At 34.9% G+C, this 23,313-nt stretch overlaps 1 protein-coding gene across 7 annotated transcripts in view; it reads left to right on the top strand.

The window, feature by feature from the left end:
- LOC131903881 (BEN domain-containing protein 5) overlaps positions 1 to 23,313 on the top strand; it is a 1,181,880-nt gene that overhangs the window by 169,270 nt on the left and 989,297 nt on the right. For all 7 annotated transcript variants that reach the window (XM_059254714.1, XM_059254709.1, XM_059254708.1 and 4 more), the window contains exon 3: positions 11,720 to 11,844. In XM_059254714.1, coding sequence (XP_059110697.1) covers positions 11,720 to 11,844 — 125 coding nt within the window. The remainder of the gene's footprint in view (positions 1 to 11,719; positions 11,845 to 23,313) is intronic.

Genomic DNA, 23,313 nt, shown 5'->3' on the forward strand with positions numbered 1-23,313 from the left:
AAATTGACCTGGTGTCCAACTACCATTTCAGCATCTATGATTATACTCATTGGCAAATACTACCTTCAGCATTACTCAGAGAATGGTCTTTGTTCAATCAGTGACAGTGAATACAAAGACTCTTGGCTGCTTACATTGCTAAGACAGAATGATGTTGGGTGCTTGGCTCTAAATAGGACATTTATACCACCACATCTAAGGCTTGGGGATATGATAGAATAATGGTAGAAATAATTTAGGGATGATTTCAAGATAGGGAGAAGCCAGATGTGGTAGTGTACATCTTTAATCTCCACACTTGGGAGGCAGAAGCAAGTGGATCTCTGTGAGTTCAAGGTCAGCCTGTCTACATAATGAGTAATAGGACAGAAAAGACTATATAATAGAAAAGAAAACCCAAATAAATAAATAAATTGATAAAGATAGGGAGAGGAGTGGCAAAATGCTATCTTCTAGGTATGACATAGCTACTTAAATTATGACCATACAGCAGCTCTGATTTCTTGCAGCAGCTCTTCACAAGACTGTACTTGTCAACAGGGAGTCATGAATGGTGAAGGGGCACAGGGAACCTTACCCTTCCCTGCTGAACTATTGGCTATGGATGGATTCTGGAGGATGTAGAATAATTTTCTTTAGATGTGTTCCCACTGGTAAGTCCACCAAGTTCCACCAGATGTTTCAGTACGCAGGGCCAAACAGGAGACCCTGATTAAATTCAGCTTGTCACAAAAAGATATAAACATAGGAAAGGGACTTGTAGGTAGGAGGGGTCATTGGAAAGTATCAGGGAGATGAGAGAGGGGAGAATATATTTAATGCATTACATATATGTGCAAAATTTTCAAAAATAAAATTATTGTAAATAGAGATCATTTCCTTTATTGTATGGACATGTAGTTAGAAAACTGTCATTTGTGAACTTTTGTGGACTTGTCTATAGTAAGAGAGAATTCAGTGAATAATGTCAAGGACAGAGGAAGAGAGAATGCAAACTTCATTCCCCATGCCATCCCAGAAGTACTTAGAGTTAGATTTAAATCCCTTTGGCTTCAATTTTTACTTAACATAACTGTCTGACTTCTGTATTAATTCAGATTTATGTAAAATTGTTTTCATAAGGTTATTAATAATTCCCTTTTCATCCAGACTTCTACTGCTTTGCTTCATTTATCATTACATCCTTGGACTCTCTTTGACACTTTACGACCCCACCTGGACAGTCATCCTCATGCTCTATTGCACTTACATTTTAAAAAATATGCATTACTTTCATGATTAATACTCTGTGGTAGTATTACAGTTTAGGATTCTAGGTCTGCTTATGTCCAATGCAGTTTAACTTCTGTATTTCCTATGTTACCACTTGTCATAATTCCTACATTGTGTTCAACATACACCAGATATATCAACATCTATTATGATACTTTAGTCCACATATGTATAACCTTGCTTACATTTCCCCTTTGTATAGAAACTCACTTCATCCTTAAGTTTCAAACTTGATTGGATAAACATTTACTATCCTATAAATTTCAAGGTTCTGTACATAGAATGAATTATCCCCACATCCTTCTCATCATCCTACAGTTCATGTGTAGTAATTTCTATATACGTGTCTCTCTTTCAGGCTCCAGAATATGAACTATAAAGAATATATTCTTCCCTGGAGTCATTGCTTTGTTACCAGCATGCAGCAGTTTATTTAGTTTTCTTTCTAATTTAGAGATAACTTTGTCTACACTTCACTAAAATGTGTGGGCTATTGTTCAGAAAAAATGTATTCTTTTCACTCTCCCATTGTACGATGCTCACACACATGCAATCACGCACATGTGGCTTTGTTGTATGACATTCTTTCATTGGTAGAATTCAACAGCTCCAACAGAGGCTTTAATGTGCTTTATGTAATTTGGCCTGCCTTTATCATGCTGGTGATCATTTGAAAGAGTGGGTATATGAGAGACATGTTGTTCTTCATATTTTGATTCATTCAGCTTCATACCAGAGCATAGTCTAACTTCCTGCAGACTAAAGCAAAGTTGCTTATATGAGACCATCAAACCACAGTCTATAAGTCTATGAGTTTAAGAATAAATGCTTGTAGATGTATCTGCTGGTGGTGGGCTCCACATGGCTGCAGTTGGATTGGTTGTAGTTTTTTTTTTCTTTTGGTGGTCTCCATCTGTTGCAAAGGGAAGTTTTCTTTATCAGGAGTGAGGACTCTACTTATCTGTGGGTATAAGGAGAAATACATAGAATGCAGTTAGAGATTATGCTGGCTTAGTTAATTTAGTTTATGGCAGTTTTAGGGTCTACAGATACAATTACAAAACAACTCCCCCATCTAAGGCTCAGGGATTTTTGAAGAAGGGTGGGAGGAAAGATTTGAAGAGCCAGAAGATAAAGGAGTTTAATGTGAAATTATGTCTCCTAGGAATTTCAGATGCTATACCCATAAGGTGTCACCAACATGTCTTCTGCCTAAACATCATCTGAATACGGACAATAGCAATAGAAATGCTAAAGTGGATGAGACAAAGTTCATGAGGTCTGAAACCTACACAAAGAACTGCAGGCCACTAAAGAATGTTGACAGTAAGATAAATAGTCTTTCCCAGGAAGAACTCACCCTTTGGTTATCTAATACCAATGGCCAATCTGAAAGCATACATACAAGTAATATTTTATAGACTGAGCATGGTGTATATATTTATTTAAGAATATGCATGTGCATACATATATGTATGTAACAACAATTAATGAAAAAAGAGGCTTGAATTTCAAAGAGAAAGGAAGGGTATATGTGAATATTTGTAGGGAAGAAAGGGAGGGGTGAAATGATGTAACCATATTATGTATGATATTAAAAATTAAAGAAATAATTAAAAACAAAATAAATGCTTATTGTAGAGGCTTGGGGAAGTGGGTCAGTGGGTGAACTGATGGGTGCAGATGTGCAAGGACCTTAATTCATATACCCAGAACCCACAGAAATCCATGCTTGGAAGCACATGTTTGTAACTCAGTGCTCTAACTGCAAGATGGGAAGTAGAAACTGGAGAATGCACAGAAGCTCATGGACCAGCTAGCCCAGCTTATGTAGCAGCAAAAGAGATACCATGTCTTAAACAAAGTAAAAGGAGAGGACTGAGACCTGAGGCTGTCATCTTAGCTCCATATTTCTGCCATAGTACATGTCTGCACACACATCTGGACTCATACATGAACACACACTTTGAAAATTTGCATACTTTTGTCGTCCGTGGTGATTTGGAATAATTCATCACACAATTAAGAACAAAAGACAGTATTACACATAATTGGGTTCCAGGGGGATTTTGTTCTTAAATTGTACTAAGTAATATTTTTTCTTTCCTGAGTTATTTGCTCAGAATACTAAAGTCTTGGGGAAAAAAGCTAAATGGGAAACTGGATACTGCCTTATTCCTAGTTGAGCAGTATTCTTTACCTCTTCATTACTACCGTACCTGCATTCCATTTACAAACAAACAAACACTGAGATTCTCTCATATGCATTGTTGACTCAATCTGTGACCTTTCCTTAATGGATTACCCTGATTATTCAGTGTTTCTTCTGGTTTCTAAGAATAGAAAAGATGTTATTGTGCACATGGTTTTCTCAGTAAAAGGAAGCTAAATTTCCTAGAAGTTAATTAACCTGTTCAGAATTCCACAGCTTGGTGAGCAGTAGAGCAAAGACTTAACACTAGGCTTTCTGAGTCATTTGTGAAGTCTTCAATCCCTTTGTCATGTGATGGACATTATTAATCAAATAATAGCAAAAGTAATATGATGGCATAATGGAGAGGTTAATTCTGGAAGTCATCTTGCAAGAGGTAGTAGTGGACAAGGCTTTAATGATCAGATATAACATCTAAGAGGACTCCTAGTGTGGAAAAATCCTTGAATGAATATGCCAAGACAATAAATGTTTGAAGAAACAATAAATAAAACTGTATAAAAATAGAAGTGGGTCCTAGATGTAAAGCAAAGGATAATCAGACTACAACCCACAGCTCCAGAGAAGCCAGGAAACAAGGAGGACCCTAAGAGGGATGCATGGATCACCTTGGGAAGGGAAAAGAGATAAGATCTCCATGAGTAAACTGGGGAGGGGGAGGGAGGGAGAGCAATAGAGGGGAGGAGATGGGGGATGAGAACATGAGGGAATGGGTAAGGGAGAAATCTTGGGCTAGGGAAATTCCCAGGAATCTACAAGGATGACCCCAGATTAGACTACTAGCAACAGTGGAGAGGGTGCCTTAACTGGCCTACTCCTATAATTAGATTGGTGAATACCCTGTCATCATAGAGCCTGAATCCAGTAAATGATGAAAGCAGATGCAGAGATCCACAGCCTAGCACCAGCTCGAGCCCAGGGAGTCCAGTTGAAGAGAAGGAAGAGGGATTATATGAGCAAAGGGGGCGGGTCACGATCATGATGGGGAAATCTATAGAGATAATTGAACCAAGCTCATAGTAACTCATGAACTTTAGACCGACAGCTGTGGAACCTGCATGGGACCAGACTAGGCACTTTGCATACAAGAGACAGTTGTGTAGCCTGATCTGTTTGAGAGTGCTTGGCAGTGGGATCAGGATCTATCCCTGGTTATCAGCTGGCTTTCTGGAGCCTATTACCTATGGTGGGATGCCTTGCTCACCCTTGAGGCAGAGAGGAGAGGCTTGGTCCTGCCTCAACTGAATGTACCAGGCTTTGCTGACTCCCCATGGGAGGCCTTACCCTTTTGGAGGTTGGGATGAGGGATGAATCTGAGGGTGGAAGCCTGGGGGAGCAAGAGGAGGGATGAGAGGGGGTCTGTGGTTGATATGTAAAATGAATAAAATTTTTTTAAATAAAAAAAGACTAAAAAATTAGAAGATTGAATAATACCGAAAGTTGCACAGGTTACAGGCAGGCTTTAGACTTTTGTAGTAGGGTGATTTAGCATTTTATGCTTTTGGTGGTGGAAAAACCAAGAAAGGCAGCTGAATGCAATTTGGAACAATCTAAAACAAAGGGGTTGATGGGATAGGACAGAGTCAGGAAGAACTTTTCCATGTTTGCTGTGATGGAGCCAGCAAGAGAAGATTATCTGGAAATGAACAGAAGGTGATGTGAGAATCTTATCAGAGACAGAGTTAGGCTCAAGGTCACAAATATAATCAATAATATAACCAGGTGTTCAGACCATTCCAATTGTTTGTGTATGCAACTAAAAATATTTTGCAGAGATATTTTTGATTTTTTGAGGAAGAATGACTTTAAAATAACATTTAACCTTCAAATCTTTATTTTTAGTCACTGCATAATTAGATATAGAACATCAATTATTCATCCTTTATTCAGTATTTATTGATTAATAGCACTCAGTATGTATTTCAAGGAAATCACTTTGTTAGTTTACTTAGAGCATCAATTTCTGTAGAATTAGAAACAGGCATTCACTTTAGGAGTCACACTATCAGCTCTCTCCATTTCTCAATGCCAAGGAAGTCTGTGGCTGAAAGTATTTTAGGTTTTGTGTGGAGTGAAGTTTATATGAAGCTATGAAATGTGCAAAATTATGAACATAAAACTTCTTCAGAATAAGAATGATCCTGTTAAATATTCTTATCCTAGAATTTTCATTCACTTTCTTGCTGAAATCTCTCAAAGGTATTTACCAGAAAGGTTTCAAAGTACAGCCTTGATTGCCAAGCTACCTACCCAGAACTCTGCTGCCTTCAGCTCTCTTACAGACCTTGTAAGTGAAAATTAATAAGGTCTACATTTCATTTGATTATCAGTAAACCCATCTCTGATAGGTCAAATCTGCCAAATAATCATTTACCCTTCAAGTTCCAAAAGGAATTTAAAAAATTTCTATTTCTGTTTTGATAATTGTTAATGGCTGTCCAGCCTCATAGACCAAGACTTGGGGGAAAAAAAAACCCACAAAAGTGGAGACTAGAAAGATTCTAAGAGCCGGAGGAGCAGAATGCTGGCTTACCTTTTCTTCCCATTGAAAGTGAAGCAAATATTTTAATAAAATTATCAATTGGGAAGAGGACTTTTCCTTTTTCAAATACCTATAGATTCAATCTATGTAATTAACTCCTCTCACTGCTTCATGAAGGTGCTATTATTTATTGTTTGAACTATTTCATAATATCGATACATATATTATTGCTATCTCTATCTTCAGATTATGGCTTTTTCATTTTGTATTTATACTGCCACTATAAAAATCTTTTAAAGTTTTAATATTAAAGGTAATCCAGTAGTTTCTCCACATCTCTTTACCTTCATCTTCCTTTGGGCGTCATTTTTCAGCATTCATTGTGTTACTGGAACCTGACCAAATTGACTGACAATTCTCTAGCCTGCCCTTCCTTCTTGGCTCTTTGTTCTGGGTTTTTTTCCCAGGATAAACTTCCTGCTTTCTAATACTTGAGATAAAGAAGAATACTCACCCTTCAGGCTTAACTTACCACTTATGTTAAACTCTGCAAGCCTTGCCCCCCAGCCTCGGGTTAGATAATTCAGTTCACTATCACTGCAATGCTTCTCACATATCCTGGCTCCTATGTTCCTATGGCATGTTTTTATTATATGAATAAAATATATGTGGCAATGCTGTATTTGGAGATATGCTCTGTTGTGTCAGTATTACTTTTAGTTTTATTCTCACAGAGTTTTATATTATTTATTTGTTTGAGAATTTTATAAAAACAAAATACTGTGTTTTAATTAAATTTAGCCCATTTCATTCCCTCTCTTCTAATTCTTTACCATCATTCTCCACACACTACTTTCCTCTTCTAACTTTATTTACTCTTTGAAAAATGCACCTGAGTCCATTTAGTGTTGTGTATATGTGGACGGGTCTAGGGTTATCTAGTAGAGCACGGGTGGACCCTTCTCAAAGGAATGCCTTCTCAAAGAAAACCTAGTCTCCAGCACTAGCAGCTATCAGTTTCTAGTAGCTTCTTATCTAGGAGTGGGATTTCATCAGAACCTCCCTTATCCATATAGGGAGTTTGGCTGGCTTGATCTTGTGCTTCTACAGTGGTAAGTCTGCATATGGCTGTTTTCTCAAAATTCTTTAGTGTTATTACTTCCCACACTCCCTATTCTACCTTGCCCTGCTGTCCCTCACCTTATTTGACCCTTCCTGTTCCTCTATTTACCTGTTCCCCTTCATCACATCTGCATTCTAACCCTATTCCCTTAACATCCTGCCCCTCCTACTATGGTCCCTTTCTAGCATCCTGATTTCTGTGGGTGCTTATTTTTAAAATATCGTACAGTTCAAAGCTAGCATCCACATATGAGAGAGACTATGTAGTACTTGTCTTTCTGGATCTCACTTAGCTCACTCCATGTGATCTTTTCTAGTTCCGTCCATTTACCTGCGAATTTCATGGTTTCAGTTCTCTTTATAGCTGACTAGAATGCCACTGAATATATGTCCCACATTTTCATTGTCTGTTCTTCATTTGAAAGACATTTAGATTGTTTTCGTTTTCTTGCTACTGTAAATAGAGCAGCAATGAACTTGGCTGAATGAGTGTCTATGGAGTAGTCTGTTGAGCTAACATCCACAAATAGAGAAAGTGTGTCACTTGCCTTTTTTGATCTATGCTATTTTGCTCAGTGTAGTATTTTTTAGTTCCATCCATTTACCCACAAAGTTCATGATTTCGTTTTTCTATACAAATGAATAATTTTGCATTGTTTATAGTACCACATTTTCATTATCCATTCATCAGTTGAAGGGAATTTAGATTGATTCCACTTCCTAGTTATTGTGAATAGAGTGGTAATGAGCTTGGCCTCACCAAGTATCTGTCAAGTAGAAGTTTGAGGTCCTTTGGACATATGCCAAGCAGTGGTATAACTGGGTCATATAGTATATTTACTTTTGGCTTTTTTGAGAATTCTACGTATTTCCATTATGACTGCTCAAGTTTGCACTTTCCACAAAAACTGAATGAGGGTTTCCTTTTCCCACATCCTTGCTTGGTTGTCATTTGTTGTTTCGGTTTCTGCCATTTTGACTGGGATAAGATGAAATCACAAAGTAGTTTTAATTTGCGTTTCTCTTTTTTGTTCTTGGTCTTTATTAAATTTACTTTACTTGCTACTGGGATGAAGAATCTTAAAAATTTTTTTTTTGGTACTGTCTTATTCAATTGAATGATGGCTAAGGATGTTAATTGTTATTATAAATATCTCTCAGCCTTTTATATTGTGAAAATTCTAGTTTTAGTACCACCCCTAAGTTTTAATTAGGTTGTTTCTTGATATTTTAGTTTTTGATTTCTTTGTGTGTTCTAGACATTAACCTTCTGTCAGATGTACAGTTGGTGTAGATTTTGCCATGTTCTGTAGGCTGCCTCTTCACTAGAATAACTATGTCTTTTGCTGTATAGAAGGTTTTTGGTTCCATGTGATCCCATTTGACAGTTTTTGGTCTTAGTGCCTGTACTTTATGTGACCTGGTAATAAATTCCTTCTTGTGCCTGTACATTGAACAATAAAGTCCTTTTCTTTTGATGGGGGTTTCCATTGAATCTGCAGATTCCTTTCTGTAGCATAGCTATTTTCCCAGTATTGATTAGGCTGATCTGTGATAAACATGGATGGTCTTTCTATTTTTCTAGTATTTTCTTCAACTTATTTTTTTCAGTGTTTCAAAATTTTCCTTGTAAAGATCTTTTAATTCTTTAAGTTTTTCCAAAGTATTTTATTGTTTGAAGCAATTGTGAATGGGAGGAATTAATCGTTTTTAAACATGAAATGTCCTTGATCATTTCTAGTAATTTTTCTTAATTAATACCATGCCTGATATAAGCATATCTTTACAGATTTGACTCATTTTCAATATTCTGTAGAGTAATAGTATCATATAGCATTTTCTTTCTGTTTCTAGATTATTTTGCTTAGCATAATGTAACCAAGGTTTATTTATTTTGTATACATTTGAATATTTAATCCTTTTACATTTGACAAATTTAATTGTATATTTGAGCTAAAATCTGTATCGTGGTTTTTTTTTTTTCCTATTTGTCCATCATGGTGTAGACTTTGCTTGCTTCCTTTCCTTGTCTTTCATTTAAATAGATAAAAACATTGCTATTTTAAAATATCTATTAGTATATAATATGATACATAGTTGAAGTATTTAAGAGACAAATGGATATATAGTTATGGTGTAATACAAAGAACAGAACAATATAATCAGAAGTCTTTATTTCAAAGTCCTTTCTGGGCGCTTTAAAGTAAGAATTTAAATAGATATTAAGTTCTTACAGGTTTCAGGTTCACCATCATTGGTCAAAGTGAAGATTTAATAATATAAGAGTAAAATTATTTTGAAACTTTACATTTCTAGACATGCAGTTATATTATTACTAAACCTTCTGTACATAGTAACAATTTAAATATTTCTTTTTACTGAAAGCCTTGTGTACTGTCCAATCATTAAAACAAACTTAATATATGCTTTCTTTTGAAGATTAGAATAAACATTAATATATTCTTTTAAGCATATGAAAATTTGAAGTGTGCAATGACTCCTTTTAAACTATTTGTTGTTTTAATAATGAAGTATGTACTAAGCACGATGATTTAAAATCTGCTTCCATTTATATCTCTGTGATACCTGTACCAGTCTGTTAGGTACATAATTGTATAGTCTGGCCATTGATGGTTAGGGATGTTCTATTTGTATTCATCTCACTTGTAAATGCTACTTATTTACTTACTACATAACTTTGGAGATGTTTTAGTTCATTATTCTTTGTTTTTCTTGTATGTAAAATGGGATAGCAATAGCACCTCATTTATGGAACATGTTCTGAGGATTAAATTGATTGGCACACTTAACCCTCTTGATGCCTGTAGCATACATCTAAACTCAGAATTATTAATTTTCTACTAAAATTAATTACTGTCTTAATTGCATAGTGTTTAAAATTTATATTTTTCTCATTTAATGTAGGAATAAATGCTTATATTTCAATTTGTGATCTTTACATTATTATATTTATTGATTTTGTGATTTGTGTATTGGTAGATACATACCAAGGTGCATGTGTGAAAGACAGAGAACTACCTAAAGGAGTTGGTGCTCTCCTTTGATTGTTTGTGTCCTGGGGATCCTACTCACATTGTTAGCCTTGGTACTAAGCACCCTTACAAACTGAGCCATCTATCCATTCTCATATTCTTTATGGTGATAAAAAAGATGCTGGAATTCTTAAATGAATTTTCCATGGTCACTCAGAAAATTTAAAACTAACCTAAATTATTTGACCCCATATTTAGTTTCATTGTGTGATAAATACTCCGACTTCCATAAAACATGCCTTAATAAACATTTTTATTATAACAATTCAAAGAACTAATTTTATATAAGGAATCCTCTTGGGGAATATGAATACAATTGAAAGAAAAATTAAGAGGCAAGTCTTTGGTCTTGATTAGTTCATATACTTCTTCATCGATGTAAGTTTTCAGTGTGAATATACTTAAATAAAGGTACTGTTATATTCTAGAAGGGGAAATAAACTGTCTTCTCAGATCATATTTTAATAGAGCAGATAAAAGCAACAAAAAGTTAATTGTTGTGTCTGTGAGTTATTGTTTTGGGTCACTGCCTGCTCATTGCTAGAAACAGGCAGCTAAAGAAGATTATATATGAGAGAAACTTGGGTCATATAACTCAGCATTTTCTTAAGACTATGAGAAGGTAAGTAACTTATCTATCATCATACTATTGGAATCAAGTGAAGTAGAATCAAGTTTCTGGGTCCCTGGCTAGTTTCCCATCAATTATAGTACAATTTGTATTCAGAACAAATTAGTGGCACATCAACAGAATTTTGTAAAGAAGTAATTAAAACATTGGTACATATAAATTGAAGGTTTCTTTCTAAGCGTTCCTCTAGTATAGCGGTTCTTAAGCTGTGGGTCACAACCCCTTTGAGGGTCAAACGACCCTTTCACAATGGTCACATGTCATCTAGATATCCTGCATATCAGTTATTTACATTATGATTCATAACAATAGCTAAATTACAGTTATGAAGTAGCAATGAAATAATTTTATGGTTGGGGGTCACCACAACATGAGAAACTGTATTAAAAGGTCACAGCATTAGGGAGGTTGAGAACCACTGATCTAGAGACCAACACTCTAGAACTCATTTTAAATAAGATATTGCTATTGTCCTTAAGATCAACACAATACCAACTTCTCAGTCAGTTGATTTGAAGTCAGCTGTAGTCATCTTGACTCTTTTTTTTAGCAGTTGATTACCTGGTTTAGTAATTTACCACCTTAAAGAAGGTTCAACATATTAGAAGCAGTTTATATTCTATCATCATTTTGCTTCTAACTAGAAAACTGTAGTTTGTGATTCATTCCTTAGTTTTTGGAGCATACTACAGTCTTCATAACCCAATTTTTTTTTTTTGTCGCACGAAGGATCTAGATCATAAAGGCTAGGGAGAGATTGTTTACTACAACCTGAAGTAGCTGAAAGTCTTCCTTACTTTTGACTGCACTGAGATTGGTAGCATTAAAACTAAGAATGTTTACACCTACCAGTGCCAAAAGAAGATTAATACTAGTATCAGAGCTCATAATAATGTTGAGATGCATGAACTATTATTAAAACACAGTTCTCTTATGTTTTGTCATAGGTAACCTTGGCCGGGTTGAGCAAGTCTGTGAGTTTGAGTATGATCTGTTCATTAGGCCGGATACCTGTAACCCTCGCTTCCGGGTCTGGTTCAACTTTACTGTTGAAAATGTGAAAGACTCACAGGTGAGGGAAATGGTGGCTATCTAGTGTGGTCTTTGAAAAAGAACATTGTTTTCTTTAACAGGTGTTAAAACTTTGACTGTAGTTGATTATATTGCTCTATATCTACAACAAGGATAGATTTTTGTTTCAAGAGATAGTGAGGAATAGGTAAAGAATTCCTGATAGGAATTCATTAATGCAAATTTGTATCTAAGAAAAATCATGTTGTTTACTGATTATATCCTTATGTGTGAAGCTTCCTTGTGGAACACCATAAGGAAACATTGGAAGTGCCTTTTTGTTCTCTGTATCTAATATACTATTACACCATCTTTGCAAAGACCCAGAAAAAACATTTCCCATAGGCCTCATCTCAGAAAAAAATGCTTCTCTTATTTTATAGGATTGCATGATTCTTATAACTGAGTATCTCACCTAAAGTTTATGTGCCTGCGAACTCAGACTATTTTACAGCACTATCTAGTGATTCTGGGAAACCTTGTGTTTTCTGTGTCATGTTTAAATTTTACAAATATATTAATCTGCTTTAATCTTAATTTCTTTAGCTTTACTTTCTTTTTTTTTTTTTTTTTTTTTTTTTTTGGTTTTTCGAGACAGGGTTTCTCTGTGTAGCTTTGCGCCTCTCCTGGAACTCACTTGGTAGCCCAGGCTGGCCTCAAACTCACAGAGATCCGCCTGGCTCTGCCTCCCGAGTGCTGGGATTAAAGGCGTGTGCCACCACCGCCCGGCTTAGCTTTACTTTCTAATTGCCAATGATGTATAATCCTTTTGAAAAGTTGTTTGGCATGAGAGAATGTTGATGAAAGTAGAGCAATAATATACATATGCTGGAAATAAACACTAACAAAGTCAATTCTAAGAAATATTGCCATTCTATTCCATTCAATCAGCTACAAACAGACTGCACAAACTTTGCACGGATGGTGGTTTTATGGTTCTTTTAGTATATGGAAGCCTGGCCATGAAAAGGTCCACCTTGTGTTCCCTTGGATTGTCTTTATCTACAACACCGGGGAGAAAGTGAGGCGCTTGTTTGGTTTTTACTCTGAGTCAGTCAATGCTGTGTGAATCTCTCTGTTCTCTTGAGTTACAACTTGATTCATGTTTCAGCCCTGGCAGTGTCTGGGTTTCAAGGACTCATGGACTCTTCCTTGACACTGTGCTCTTTCTGGTATCCTGGCTTCAGCAGAAGAGGGAGGGACAGGGACTAAACTTTTCAACTAATTGTCCTAATTCTCTACAAGAGCATTGACACAGCCCTGGGGAACATGCCATCTTTATTAAAGTTTAGAGGCTAACTGGTGGGAACTGAATATAGGAAAGATATTTGTATACTACTAAATAATACGCCTCAGAGGTTTAGCCCGTGGGGGAGGAGACAAAAGAGCTGAAGCTCACACAGAGAGCCCCCTTCCTGACAACACTTAAGTCCTAGCCTTGCTTCTTGCTTTTACCCAATCTTATATGACCCAGTCTCTTTTACAGTTTCTATAGCAATATGATACTCTTTCTCCTTCCTGACCATGACTTTAGGATTATTCCATACAATAATCAGTAATTTTGAAAATACTTTTCCAAAATCTATGTGGGCTCCCTGTAAGGATCACTTGATATTACAAAATGAACATATACCCTCGCCTTCTTCTGTTGCTGTTGTGGAATTATGTTGATAAGTTGTGCTTGTCACATATACACTCCTCTGAAAAGCAAACAGCCATTCTGCAGACAGTTTATACGAACATAGGGAAACACTTTCTTAAATGCAGTAGAAATATGCCAGGATTTCCACATCCATAAAAAGGACCACACGTTGCTTTCTTATATAGTTTATATATCCACCAGTTTGCTTATTGCATCTAAGAAGCCATTAACTCCTAGAAAAGGGGCTGGTTACTTTTTGATTTTGTTGTTAAATAGAGACTGAACAGTAGTTCATTTCTTAGTTATTTTGAGATACATTAGGACCAGCTTTAGTTTCTTATTCACTTCAATTTCCATGAAGACTGTCTGTATACAGCTTATATTAATAAGTAAAGGAGTAGGGGATGTGCTGGTTTGAGATTTGAAAAAAATTACTTCCTTCAGTTATACACACTGTTGGGAAAGTTCCTCATGCATTTCAAATATTTTTGCTTGCTTTTCTAGTTTGCTTATAGGAACATCTGTTTTATTGTTTGAAATATTAGAACCGTAGTGTTCTAAGTTTCATGCTGTATATTTAAGTATATAGCCTTTATGGTAATCTTTTCTAGCAAGTAAATAATTGAGTAGCATGCATGTTTTCTAAAGAGTTCTTTTAATAAGAGAATTGGGTATGTTTTGTGAACACTTATTTTTCAAGTTGTCATAGCTGATATTTACTCTGTCTCTCTGGGTTCTAAGCAACATAAGCAATACTATCCTATGCTTGTTACAACCCAAAACCTTAGCTATGCTCATCTAGTTTTCTGTGCCTTATGTTTCATTCTTCATCTTTCTGTGGCCACTGTCTCATCAACTGTAACCACATTATAAAGTTATGGAAATCTGTCTCAAGAAAGCTTCAAGATGGACTAGGAAGATATAGTACATATCCCTAGCTCACAGGATATTTGTTTTCATGGTTGCCTACATGAAGAGAATGGTTTTGCTATTAAATTTGACTTGTAAGATCTGCTTTTATAATGTCTCTTCCTGTAATCTTTCCCCATATCTCTCCAATTTCCGTTAAAACGGGAGCTGCACAAATGTAATCTCATCAAGAACCTTATTTAGTGCTTGGTGCTAGCAGACAAAAAATATTAGTCATCACAGCCAGACTTCATTAAATGAATGTTAAAAATCGACGGATCAAATGTACTGTACATGCTGGACTAGCTCTAGGGTTATTTTTCTTGATGTTTTTAGGAAGAGATAAAAGCTTGGAACATGTGCTGCTGTATCACAGGACTGATATATTAGCCCTCTAAAGGTAATTGCTAAATAGTACATTTGCAATAGTTGATGGAAACTAAATGTCCTAGTACCTTTATGAAAAAGTAATTTTTTCTCTGAATAACTGATATTAAATATTCTGATGTAGAAATGCATTATTGATGCAGCAGAACACTTGTGTGAGGTAAAAGCAAATTTTTCTATTTAAATACTTATGACAAAATTTTATCCAATAAGAGAAAATAAAATGATATGCCTGGGCTATTTAAGCTGTTTTCATTCATGCATATTTTTTATATCCTAAATTTATCTTTCCCTTTCCTAATTGCAAAAGCAGCCAATGCTAAATGTAATAAACATGGAATATAGATAATTCTTAAAAGCAGAAAAATGAAACAAGCATACACACACATACACTCATACTACCCCCACACATACACCCAAACACCTCTATCATTTTCCCTAGTTTGAAGGAGATAATACTAATTTGGGATATTTTCTCTATGCTTATTTATTTTGGATTATAATTAATTTGTGTTGTAAATATATTTCAATATCTTGCTTTTAAGAATGTAAACATCATTACAATTATTTTATATGACTAAATTCTTGCAAACATGGCAAATAACTGTTTACTACAGGATTGGTTCCTTACTGTTGAATATAAAGATTATAGTCTATTATGTATTATTGTAAATAGTACTGTTGGAAACATCTTAATTCAGGAAATACTTTTACAACATCATCTTTAGGAGAAATTTGAAGGGAAGCTATTGAACAAAGGATGTACATATCTTAGAGAGCCAATGCATGCTGTTTAAAGTTTATGCTTTGCTTTCCTGTCAGTACAGAATGAGGTGTCTTTCCTTGATTCTCTTTATTTGAATTGCCTTGTTTACTCAGATATTCACATATCCAGAGTGAATTGTTTATTTTCTTCACTTTAAGACTTCACACAGATAAATAGTTTATGATGAAGTGTCCCAGGTCTCTAGTCATAAAAAAATTAATTGCATTCTTGTTCATTTTTTTATATTTGGTTCTTTTTCCTCTATTTATCAATCCTGTTTTATCTGGGAATGCCAACAGCTTTTCTCTAGATACAGAAAGAATAATAAGGTCTAGTGTCAGCCTTGGGTAAGAGAGAAAGACCCTGTCTCTCAAAAGAAAATTATTTTCTTATTAAAATTGTTGATGTTTTTAATACACATGGAGCTGATTGCTCTTTCGAGTTTACTTTAAAGCTTTGTTAAGGAAGGTATAATGCAGTGATGGCAATTTAGCCCTACTGCACAGACATGACTCTTTGGAAGTACCAACTGAATGATTCAGATCGTCAGTGCTATAGCCTGAGTCTCTCTGAACCCCGTATCTTAACAATCATGGCACACCTAGGAGTGAAGCTATTCACTTCCTCTTTCACAGGGATGTCTAGTTCCCATTTTCCAGTTTGGTGTATATTAGGTTCTATTTCAACTCGTTGAGTTTTGTAACTGGGTATGTATGGGAGCGGTTATTTCTTAATAGTCATAAGGTGGCTTTTATGTGTTGTAAAGATGGGACTGTAATAGCCTCTACTTTAGGACTTGGTAGTTTTTTGAAGTTACTTTCTAGTAAATGATCTTTGATCGTTGTCTTGGAGTCTTAGCTTGTATGTATACAGCTTTTCACACAGCCCAGTGACCCAGTGTAATCCTCTACAGATTTATGGAACATTTTTCTTTGCCATTGTTTCTATTCTAATATTCTGTTCTGTAATTCTAGCTCTACAATCTTAAATTCATTTTATATTCTTCTAATTTCTGTTTCTTCAGCCATATGTTGTGAAAGTCCCTTATTTTTACATCATAGTTTAGGATATGTGTTCTGATTGGAAATGTTATGGATCATAGGTCTTACTGTACTTCTTTCTTTTCTCTCAGGTTTCTTGTGTTGCTGGAGACGGTGTCTAAAAATAACTGTTCATTAATATTATACAAGGGGAAGATAGATTTACTACCAGATACTCTGTTATGGCTGAGAATATAACATGGGTTCCGTTTTAACAATATGTACCACAAAGTTAAAGGAGGATGAAGACAGTTCAGAATACATACAAGAGTTCTAAGGAAGAGAGTATGTTAATTAGGTGGAAGGTGAGGGGTTGGGAAAATACAATATAAAAGGGCATGGAATATTGGTCATTTGAAATGACCATATTATCTAAAATTGGCCATTTTTGAAAGTAAAAATAAACTACAATAATTACTATTAAAAAACAATCATAAACTTTAACTTTACTTTGTTGGGAAATGTGATAAAGTTGTAGGAGTTGTGGAGTTAGATTAGGAAGTTTAGTAAATTGTAAAAATCTGCTTATTAGAACAGAATGGATTAAAGCTGATGGAATTACAGTTATTGAAGTTATTGTTAATATCAAGGTATAAGGTATGCACATGAGAATCACTAGCTGGAGTAAAATGGAGTAGAGCTTTCATGGAGAGAAAGGGTGTCAGTGGCCTGTTTGTTGGAGCAAAAGACCTAAATATATACTTGCCAAATTATAATGAAATTTGAGCAACATTCATTGAAAAATGAAGAAGAATAAGATAAGAGAGTTACCATCAACAATGAGAGGCAGTGGAGGAACAATCTGATGGATTGAGATTTGAAGCTGTATGCACATAAGTAAAGTCTTAACAGTACAAAGATCTCATAAAATTAACATGTTCCAAAACAATTCCAATAAGAATTTTCCTTTTTCAATATTTAATAGAATTTGACAAACTAATTCTAAAATTAATGTACAAAGATAAAACACCAAGAATATCTCAGCCAAATTTAAAGGAAAACAATGAATTTCATATTTGTTTGCTAATGGAACTGGTATTTCTACTAACTTTTTTAAAATAGCAGTTGTAATTTATAATCACCATAACATGGCATAAGAAGGGAGAAGTCATTATCTATTGCCTGTGTTTTCGAGGGTGTATCTGACTTCCTTAGGTTGGAATTTTCCTTCTAGTGATTTAGTATTTGAGATTTTAAATGTATCATCTACCCCTCCTTAGATGTGTGTGTGTGTGTGTGTGTGAGAGAGAGAGAGAGAGAGAGAGAGAGAGAGAGAGAGAGAGAGAGAGAGAGAGAGAGAGAGAAAACTGTTTAAGAAAATCAAAGCACAGACATTATTATTATTCATACTTTGCACATGGAGAAAGTAAGGATCATTTGGTTTGGTCATGTATCCAAAGTCATGCTATACTGAAGAAGTAGGGTTCAGTTGAACTGCATGTGGAACCCTAATTCTGTGTTCATAAATATCACACTATAACAGTATAACAAGACTAGAAACAGAGTGAAAGAATTTCTTTCTATTAGCTTAAAGCTCAGGTATTATCCTAAAATCCTGTACTTTTTAAGACAAGATGAAAAACTCTTGTTTTAAAATACTTACAAAACTTTTGAATAAAAAATTTTAAAAAAGAAGGGAGAAGTCTAAATGAATAGTAGAGGAATCAGAAACAAAGTTATTAATGAGTTATATTATGAAAATAATTGCCTTATAAATAGTAGAAATAGCAGGATGTATGTATAGCAAAATACTTATAATATTTTTAAAACTTTTATATGTGGATTAAAGACTTAACTATCAGAACAAATTGATAATTTAAACTGTGAAGATATCAATAGGGCCTTCCTTACCATCAGTTTGTGGAAAGCAAACAATAACCTTGGAAATAGCCTGGGTTGTTTAGGGTTTTCCATGGGGTCCCTTTGGCCACCAACTTAATTAACCTATTTCTGGCACCTGGAGATTCCATTTGGTAGCGAGAGAGGTCTAGTTTGGGGCTTTGTCTCTCCCGTTATTTGACATTGCTACCAAAAAAGCTTTGTATTAGGTTTCCATATGACCTCTAAAATGGTCCTTAGTTTTAGCTATCTCTCCCTGCATTCCAGTGATTCTCCACCTTTCTAATGCTGTGACACTTTAATACATGTTGTGGTGACCCCCAACTAAAAAAGTATTTTCTTGCTACTTCACAACTGTAATTTTGCTACTGTTATGAATTGTAATGTAAATATATGATATTCAGCATATCATATTGATGTTTCTGCCATACTGAAACTTTTCAGGACCATGAGGTCCATTTATTAATTGTTGTTCTTAGTGGCTATTCCATCTGTATTCTAATCAGGAAACCTTTTTCTATAGGCACATTTATAAAATTTAAATTTAAATAACCCTTCTTTTTTAATAGGGTTGGTGGCATATGTAAGAATTGTTTTGTTGTTGTTTTTGTTTTTTCTTAAAGATTTTGATAGACTATAAACTGTGCTTCACGGAGCAAGAAATTTTTTGTTTAAGGAAACATTCAGAAGATCGGTATTATAGAATGTACAGAAAAATGGAAAAATTAAGATAGCAGAACATAAATCTTGCAGTTTCATATCAACTATGTCATTTCAGTTTCAGTATAAGTACTGCATATATGAATATATTTTAATTTTTTCAAGTTGTCTTACATTGTTTTACAAAGATAAATTTTAGTTTCCTGGAACTCTTAATAAACCAAGGAACTATATTTGGGGTTATTTCCTATGTATGTATATGATATACATGAAAATGCATTACTGTGTTCATAATCTATACATACTTCCCATGACATTTTAGACAGATAATATCATTATAATGTGAAGTGAGGAAGCCCTATGAAAACAGCCAGTATTTAACTTTACATTATTTGTTAATTGGCTTTTCACTATTGGATAATTTTGGTGTTGTGAAACTTAGTGGGCATATTGTCCCCACTGTCTTAATTTATCTTGCACTTGATATTTCTATTTCACTGTTAGAAACTGTTTCCTTGGAATTCTGATCTCATCTCTTCTGATTCTCCTTCATAGAGTTTTCCCTTCTTATAATTTCATGTGTACTTCACACTGTACATATTGTATCTCTTTTCCATATTTCCAGCATTATCTCTAGTTGAAACTCTCTGGACTTAACACCCTATCTCACACTAACTGTTTAAAAAAGAACTCCTCTTGCTGTGTAGAATTACATTCTTATTTCATATTCCAGTGAGTGTTGCTACTGTTTATACAGCCATTTAAACTTGATATGTGACACTTTTCTGGAATTCCTCCTATGTGGATTTGTATCTTGTACTAGGCTTTTTTCTTTTAGGCCATCAACTAGCTCCCAAATCATGACACAGAGACTTATTTTAGTTATAAATACTCAGCCTTATTTAGCTCTTATTTTAATCTGTTTCTTTTTATCTATGTTTTGCCTCAGGGCTTTTTACCTTTCTTGTCCTACTCCGTGTCTGCTGACTAGTGGCTCCCTGGCTGGTGCTGGGTGTCTCCCTTTCTTTCTTTATTGTTCTCCCCTTTTCTTCTGGAGCCTAGATTTCTCCTATTTATTCTCTCTGCCTGCCAGCCCCACCTATCCCTCTTCTGCCTAGCTATTGGTCGTTCAGCTTTTTATTTGATCAGTCAGATGCCTTAGGCAGGCAAGATGAACCAAATGTAACACATCTTTATATAATTAAGCAAATGCAGCACAAACACATGTAACACACTGTCATATAGTTAAAGTAATGTTCCACAGCATAAGCAAACATAACACATCTTTATATAGTTAAAATATGCTACAACAATGTCTAAAGTTACTAATCATAGTAATTGTCATAGTAATGCATTTATCATGAATGCTGTGGTAACACTGTGTTAAATCACTCATATTTGGTTTTTCCAACAATTTTGAAAAGTTACCTCTATCTTTATTTCATCTATAAATTAGACAATCAGATGTCATTTAGATTAGAAAACATGATTTCAGTTATAGGTTATAAAAATCATATTATAAATCTTCATTTAGAGATTATAAAGTCAGATGTGGACAACTTTAAAATTCTTTCCTGAATTTGTTTGTGCTCTTTTGCCACTGCTACAGTGATCCAGTCCAGCTTGTTACCATGTGTTGCCAAGGCTGTGCATTTGTCTTCTAAGCTGTTACTTTGTATAGAATTTTACTATTTAAGTCTCTCCTTCAGACATCACCTGGGGTAGCCTATGTAAAGTTCAAATCTGAATCTACTGTTCAACTGCTGCAACTCGTAAATAGCCTGCTTTTGCCTTTAGGGTAAAGGTCAAGCTTCTCCTGGCATATGCTGCCCTTACTTGTCTGGTTACTATCTAGTCTGCCTTGCTTTAAGTACTTTTTGGACTTTGTAATAGTCCATTACAGAGACCATGTTGTTTGACATCTTCCTGCATTTTGCTCTCGCCTTTCTGAAATGACCTTTTTATCATTTTTTTTATTAGGATTAAGCTCAGACTTGGTAGTCAGATTACTTACTGTGTTATATTGAATAAATTATGTTATACGTGTGTGTTACACCATGAAATTAATTTTTCCAAGTAGAAAAAACAAAAAACTTGGTTTAATAATAATGAATACTTTGTAGATATGCATATAAACGATACCAAAAGCCATTATTTCTTTTCTCTTGTTTTCAGTTTATTATGCTATATGTTATATTCTTTATGGTTTTGGTTTTATGTCTACCCTACATACTGTGAATGCTCCTTGACTTATGATGAGGTTCTGTCCCAGTTTCAGTCTAAGTTGAAAATATCTTAAGGTGAAAGTGCATTTAACATCTCTCCTGCCATATGAATATTACAGTTTAGCAACAGAATACACAGCAGGTTTTTTATGTTGTTGTCTATTTGATTTGTCAAATAGCTGATTGAGAATCATCACAAGCCAGGGACCTGTGTATGTATATGGTGATTGGAATTTTTCCCTGTTTTAATAGTCAGAGAAGTACTACTAAAGTGGGATTTTTATATCATTTGTAGTCAACAAATATTTATTGTGCATGCTGGATGCTCAGAAACCAGCATGAAATAGAACAGAGAAGATCTTTTTGTTCTGGGGTAATTTATGTTTTATTATCAGGATAAATAATAAGTAGTAACAAGTAAAAACTAAGTTTTTTTGATCAAATCCTAGAGCTTATTTAATTAAGTCTTGTTACAGGTGTTTCTTTTCAACAATCGTGAATTGATGTGCTATAAATAATTGTGTACTGTTTGGTTGTGTTCATGAATATAAGGTTTATTTCACTAGGCTAAATATCTGGGAGCAAGATTTCTTGGTCCTATGGTAAGTGACTGTTAAACTTTATAATAATTTGCAAACTACTTTTCAGTGTGATTATATCAGTTTGCATTTCCTTCAGCAGTAAAGGAGAGTCCCAATTGTTGAACAACCCTGTCACCTCTTATCATTGTCAATGTTTTCCAACCTCTGCCACTTTGATACTTTAACTGTATCTCACCATGTAATTACTTTGCATTTCTTTAGTGATTAATAATTCTGTGCTTATTTGCTGCGCTGTAATATCGGTTCAAAGATTTTATCAGTTTTTTAGGTGAAATTGTTTAATATTTTCAATTCATGAGTGTTATACATGTTGACTGTATAACATGCTCTTTTTATATCTCTTTGGTGATATAAATGGAAGTTTTAAGGAAAATTAATGCTAATTGTCCATTTATAGTATATGACATGGCACCTTATATTCTGTATCTGATGACTTGATTTTACTTCTAGTAACATATTTGTGAATTTGACATTTTTTTTTTACATAGGCAATTATGTCACACAGGAATAGAGATCAGTCATATTTGCAGGAAAATTTTCTTTATATATTCCAGTAGAGAGGATATCTAGTACAATGTCAAATCCAAGAAATGTGAGCTAGTATGGTTTTTGGTTTCAATCATGGATCGAGTTACTGAGTTTTATACCACTGATATTATTTTTTTTTTTGCTTTGGGTTTGTAAGTTGTTGTTTTGCGTGCGTGCGTGCGTGTGTGTGTGTGTGTGTGTGTGTGTGTGTGTGTGTGGTGTGCCTGTGTATATATCGGCAGATACGTGTGTGTGCGCAAACATCTCTGCTGATATGTGTGCATGTGAGTGTTGAGGACCAAAGTCAAAACTGGGAGCTTTTCTTGATCCCTGACTACTTTATTGAGGCAATGTTTCTCACTAAACCAATTTCTGTTTGTCTAGCTAGCAGCTTTGCCATGAGGATCTCTTTTCTCTGTCTTCCAAGTTCCAAGATTATGGGTGGCTGCCACATTTAGCACACACAGCTTTGACATGGGTTATGGCGATCTAAACTTCAATTCTGATGTTGTGCCGCAAAAGCTTAATGCACTGAGCCATATACCCAGTCCAGCATTTGTGATTTTGATTAGATTGCAGGCAATCTCTCTTACTCTTAATTTGTGGTTATTTTTCAGCAATAGAGGATGTTGTGTTTTGTCAAATGTCATTGGACTTTTTTTAAAAAATAACATATGTTATTTAAAATGACAGCATTTGTTTAAAAAAGCCAAGTTGTGTTTAATCCACAGGTGGCACTCCTGTGGACTTTAAGCATGTGTCTTTAGAGTTTAGGCAGATTCTAAGATGGTTCTGAGTCTTTGGACCCTGAAAGCAATGCTCACAAATCCATGAGTGTTGACCTAGCGTTGTTGTTGGCCTGGCACTGAAGT

This window comes from Peromyscus eremicus, chromosome 2 (genome assembly GCF_949786415.1).
Source record: "Peromyscus eremicus chromosome 2, PerEre_H2_v1, whole genome shotgun sequence".
In the NCBI taxonomy this organism is placed as follows: domain Eukaryota; kingdom Metazoa; phylum Chordata; class Mammalia; order Rodentia; family Cricetidae; genus Peromyscus; species Peromyscus eremicus.